Here is a 5,543-nt window from a genome sequence, read left to right on the forward strand (position 1 = left end):
TATAATAACTTAAAAAAATAAGTTAGTTTATCAACTAGTTAATTGTGATCTGTGCGCCAAACACAATCTAACACTATTAAAAATCACCATTAAATACATATACAATGACCAATATACTCCTTCCTTGTTTGTTTATCATTATGTTAGTTTTATTAATCATGTTTAAGTATGATAAATTTCAAAAAAGACCCAAAACTTTTACGTTCTATTTTTTTAAAACGAACACCCTTTTTTATCAATTCAAACAAAAACATTTCTTCAAATTCTTTTCAATTTGCTCAATTAGCAGGTTTGCAGGTTACTTTCTAGTTTTACGATGATAAATACGAAGTCTTTTAGAACATTTAGAACATATCAATCAAACTGACCCTTTTTTTTCTTGAATGATAATTTTCACAACCCAACACTTACCACTTTCCAACATTCCAAATAGCAATTACCCAATTCAAAAAATTACATTTAGAGTATTTTACCCATATTTAATATTTTCAAATAAACCCAATTTATACTCTAAAAAAGACTCATCTCTTCCAATTCATATCATAACACACACAAACAAAACTATAGCCAACAATGGCTTCTAAAAAACAGTCATCTTCCAGCTAGCCTCCTGCTTCTTCTCAATCCTTTTGATGGTGTTTGATTTGTTGTAAATCTTTCAGGGCTCTGAATCTGAATCTCATCATGTTCTTCTTCACAATCATCTGACCTCCATCGAGGTCCACCATTAGAAGAATACACAGGATCCCCCCTCTCCCTCTCCTCTTTGTTACTGAACATCATACACAAATTTAAAAAAAAAAAAATTGTAATAAAGAAAAATATTTATTTTTTTAATTTACCTCCAAGACATGTCCATAACATCACCAGAAGCTTCCACAACATCTCTTCTACCAAATCTACTCGGTCTTTCAGAATTTGTAGCAAGATTCCCGAATAAGGGACTAGAACTCGGAAGGTCATTTTGGTCATTTTGAGAAAGCTGCTTGTTCTTCCGAATTCTTGAAGAGCCTCTGTTAAACTCCTTTAATGGTGTTGTAGTGGTAGTGTTTATATCATCAAATTTGAAGCTTTTACTGATGGATTTAAGCATACTCATTCCTCTTTCTCTTTCTATATCACTAAATTTATTATTATTATTCACTTGAGGGGTACCATAATTTGTTAAATTCGATTTTGGTGAAGGGTTTTCATCGCCCATTTGAAAAAGAAGAGAAGGAAGAGTAGGATTTTGTTTTGGGAGATAATCAGCTTGTCCTGGAATATCATTCTCCAACAGGGGTAATTCGGTCATTTCACCATTTTTCACTTTCTCTTGTTCGACTTCCGGTAATAGCTGTATACTTTTGTCCTGTAAAACAAATATGACATATGACTTATGATCAACTAAATGTAAGTATTAAAGTTCATTGCTTTTTCCTTTTTTACCCCCGAAAAAACGAATAAACTTACAACTAATCCTTTTCTCCAATGTTGTATGGAACTCATTCTGTTTGCCACGTCATCATCAATTGAGTTCTTGGAAACAAATTCATGTTCAATACTTTGAAGCTTTTGGTCAACTTGATATGCTTCCACATATCGATAACGCTACAACAATAAGAAAAAAATACAATTTAGTAAATATTATGAGTTAATTTTATAGGTCAATATTTGTAAGATACCTGTAGATAGAAGACAAGAAGAAGACTTCCAGTATTGGTCAAAGGTTCATCAGAAGCATAATCCAAAAGACATTTGTGAAGATGTTTTTCTTCATCAACATTCCATGGTAATCCAATAATTCGGTCAACTAAATTCCTTCTAATACAAAGAATACAAATTTCTGTCACGAGTATTTCCAACCAATTGATTTTAATCCCACTTTCAAAATCATCATCATCATCATAAAAACCATGTCTTGATTTCTTTTTTTTGAATTTCGTGCAAATGGATCTTTGATACATGAATGCTTCAATCAGAAGCCCACATTCTACTCTCACACGGACACCTGTCACAGCCTCATTGAGTGAGAGTGAGACTAACTCTGTTGCATTCTCGCTTCCTGAGTAACGTAACACCATTAGAGCTGCATAAGGGTTTTCTCTTTCTAATAAAACTTGTGCCACTTTTGGATGTGTTGTGGGCCCCGATATCTCTGGGAGAAGCCCACAAGCTTCCTATGAAAAAAATAATCATCAAGTAATCTCAGTTTTAGATTAGGGTTCATCACTAAAATGACAAAAAAGGGTAGTGTCATCATGTCATGTGACAAAATGACCACAAAATGACCAATTTAACCTTCAAGAAATCAAGAAACAACTTGTATTTAGGGATAAATATGGTATAATTTCACACCTGTAGGGCTTCATCACTGTGGTCATCAAGAAGATAGAAAGTAAATGATTCCAATATTGAGTGTCTTGCTATGTTAAATGTAGAAGAAAAGTCATCTACACAGTATCTCCATTTGTCATCAGGTATTTTCCAGAGTCGATCAAACAGGTAATATAACAGCTGATTTAAGTTAAGAAGACGCAAATTACAAAACAAGAAAGATTAAGCAGAATGATGTATAAAAAGTTAATAAAACATAAGGAAGGAATCAAAGGATACGATTGCTTGTTTTGCTACAACCAAATCTGAACTTCCACAAAGAAACAGAATGTCAATAGCTGATCTCAGGTTTTCAAAAGGATAACTTCCCACCATTCCTTCTATTTTAACTCGTGAAAAAGATAAACCTCCATCTTTTTGTAAAGAAGCAATTTGAAATTCATCATCTTTATTTGTTGCATACTCCTGTTGTGCATCAAGATTTGATAAAGCATCTTCAATGAACAGCATTGCAATGTCTTTCCCTGAAGTTCCCATAGGAGAAGGCCACGCGCGTTTGACTGCCATTGACTTTCTCTCACGGACATCAGAATGCCATGAGGAGAAACTATCATGATGATTTAGAATTTCAAGAGATTGATGCCTTGTATACCAAATCATCATCTCCATATGCTGTGAATTCATGTTTGTGATAAAGGGTTAGAAGATAAACATCTTGAATGAAATGAGAAATCTGTAGTAAAAAGTAGAAAGTAAAAACCTGTTTTGTTTTTAGTATGCTCTCTTGTAAGTGGTGAACATCATGAAGCTGTGCAGAAAGGGAATCTTTGAAGGATGATTCGAATTCTTCTAGAACTGTGGATATGGAGGTTAGCCTTGATGTAAGCTTGAGAAGGGTGTTTGACTTTTCTTTCATTTCGTCTGCATTAAGATTATCTTTGGAGGGTTAAAGAAAACATTCTTGATTCTAAAACACAAGTTAAATAATAATTGAAAAGGTGAAAGGATACAAATAGGCTGAAGCTCAGCAATGATGTTTTTGAATGTTCTCTTGCACCAATCTTTGACAACCACTTCATCCAGCAACATAGCAACAACTGGATCACTAGAAACAGCAGTTTCATCCATACAAACATCTGTAATATCTGTTGGGAAACTGTTAAGAAGAACAGAACTTGAAATTAAGAGGGTTATAACAGTTATTAATAAAGAAAAGTTGTCTATTTCGTGGGTGTAAAAGGATACAATGGCAGATTAGAGATAGCAGATTGTTCTCTAATGCAACATCAAAAAACGAATACAGCCTTTCAATGTCTGCTGTTGCTTGTTTCTCCCCATCTTTTTCTTGAAACCTGTCATCATATCTCTTGGAAATAAGACCAGCTTCAATGCACTCATAATATAGGCGAAGAGATAGTTTATTCCCATTTTTTGAAAGGGGAATTCTGCAAATTGGGCAAACATCACATCGCTGACTACATTCTTCACATAAAGAGGCATGGCCACATGTAATCAACACACTTTGAACACATCTTCCACAGCTTCTTAAGTCCCTTGTAGCTCGACAATGCTCAACTTTTGCTTCGTTGCAGAGTTCACTCAGCTCAATAGATGCCAAGTTCTCTAATGCTTTCTGAAATTGAAAACCACTAGCAGATTAAACTTCTAAATCTAAACTATCAGTAGGAACACAGATGAGTCTAGCAAGAAGCCCCCATACCCCCAAGGCCCCAATAATAAATAAAAGAATTAAAAAGATGATAAAGATCATATAGAACAATTGCATTGTGGGTCATTGAAAGTTTCAAGGATCGATCAGTTTCCAGAGAGGTGAAAATATACATGAAAATATGTGTATGCGACTACACCAGAAGAACAAGTAGTTTTCCACCCTTGAGACCAATATACAAGCTATGGAAGAACCATACGGTTTAGCTCTAAACAAACCAGAGCTTCTGGTGAACCTTTAGCTGTCATAACAAGTTCTCATTGCAATAGGAAAAAAAATCGAATAAAAAAGGTCTTGTTTAAACAACTATGTTCCAATCAGACTTATTGCTAGGCTTTAACTTAAAACGAGAGCAAACAACAATTCAAGTTCTGAGAGAATAATAAAAAGGAGGGACTGAAATTTCTTAAGGTCTGAAAACCCTAAATCACTGACCAATTTCACACACATAACAATAATCCGTTTTTAACTAATTAAATCGCTTATGCACATGCTATGAGCATGAATAATCGAGTATCCAGAAGGAATATACCAAATAAATAGACTGTCGTGCATATATAGATGTATCATTGTGTGTATACGCATATACCTGGACTTTCTGGCAGCTGTAGTTGGGTTGAAGTGAGGGATGAACGGTACTAGGCCTTATTGTGGAGCTTCGGTTATCGGAATCCAAGTGTATCGCGGCTCCGTCGTCGAATAGCCTCCGTGCTTCCATTATTTCAGTCGGAGCTCAGAGCAGCTCTGATTTTTTATGTTTTGAGGGGGGAGGGAGAGGGAGGGTTTTGATTTCTTATTTGGAATTGGGGTGAAAGTTCCAAAGAGGCCAAAAATAACCTTTTAGTTTTTTTATTGCTAAAACTTACCTCAAATACTATGAATGTTATCACTCAGGTCACTTAAAAGACGATAAAGAAAGACAGAAAGTTACAAAACGATCCCTCAATTATTTTTCAATCCACATGTTAATTTATTCATATTGTTTCCTACTCTTGCATTTCCCTTTTCATTAATGGACAATTTGTTGCAAGATTACATCTCTTTCTTCATTAATGTTCCCGTTAAAGTATTTATGAATTAGTTTATGTTTGTAGATAAATCTTAACAAAGTAAATAGATGTTTTCCAAATTTCCTAACACCCCGTTTCCGAGTTCAACTTAACGAGAGAAAGGAAAGGAAATTGGTGGAAATGAGAAAAAAATAAAAATAAAAATTGGTGTTCCCAAGTTTCATTAAATGAAGGAAGTTGAAGGAAATGGAGAGAAATGAGATGATCACTTTCCCTCCTAACTTTCCTTCCGATTTGGGAGGATTCGGAAGGAAAGAACAAAATGATTCGTTTTCCTTCAACTTCTCTCCAACCCGGGAACACAAAAGAAAATTTTGTTTTCTTTTCCTTTCTCTTCTTTTCTCTCGCGACTTTCTTTTCTCTTCTCTTCTTTTCTTTTGTTAAACTCGGGAACGAGGCGTAAAAGTTCTAAAAGACCAAATTGTATT

General features: G+C 34.5%; 1 protein-coding gene across 1 annotated transcript; it reads right to left on the reverse strand.

Annotated features, from left to right (window-relative positions):
* Positions 1-414: 414 nt before the first annotated feature.
* HOS1 (ubiquitin-protein ligase) lies at positions 415-4,819 on the reverse strand. Its single transcript, XM_079004968.1, has 10 exons — positions 4,635-4,819; positions 3,562-3,949; positions 3,327-3,461; positions 3,077-3,252; positions 2,596-2,988; positions 2,338-2,496; positions 1,665-2,159; positions 1,453-1,590; positions 843-1,351; positions 415-772 (listed from the first exon to the last, which is right to left on the reverse strand). Exons 1-10 carry the CDS (start codon positions 4,761-4,763, stop codon positions 592-594), a joined length of 2,703 nt encoding a protein of 900 aa, XP_078861094.1. The 5' UTR covers positions 4,764-4,819; the 3' UTR covers positions 415-591.
* Positions 4,820-5,543: the final 724 nt, after the last annotated feature.

Source organism: Lactuca serriola, chromosome 6 (genome assembly GCF_051521515.1).
Source record: "Lactuca serriola cultivar US96UC23 chromosome 6, Lser_US96UC23_V15, whole genome shotgun sequence".
NCBI classification, from domain to species: domain Eukaryota; kingdom Viridiplantae; phylum Streptophyta; class Magnoliopsida; order Asterales; family Asteraceae; genus Lactuca; species Lactuca serriola.

Coding starts and splice junctions, on each gene's coding strand:
- HOS1 (XM_079004968.1), bottom strand. CDS start 4,763: ATGGAAGCACGGAGGCTATTCGACGACGGAGCCGCGATACACTTGGAT. Junction 2,160..2,337: donor ACAGTGATGAAGCCCTACAG/GTGTGAAATTAT, acceptor TTTTTTTCATAG/GAAGCTTGTGGGCTTCTCCC. Junction 1,591..1,664: donor TTCTTGTCTTCTATCTACAG/GTATCTTACAAA, acceptor TTATTGTTGTAG/CGTTATCGATATGTGGAAGC.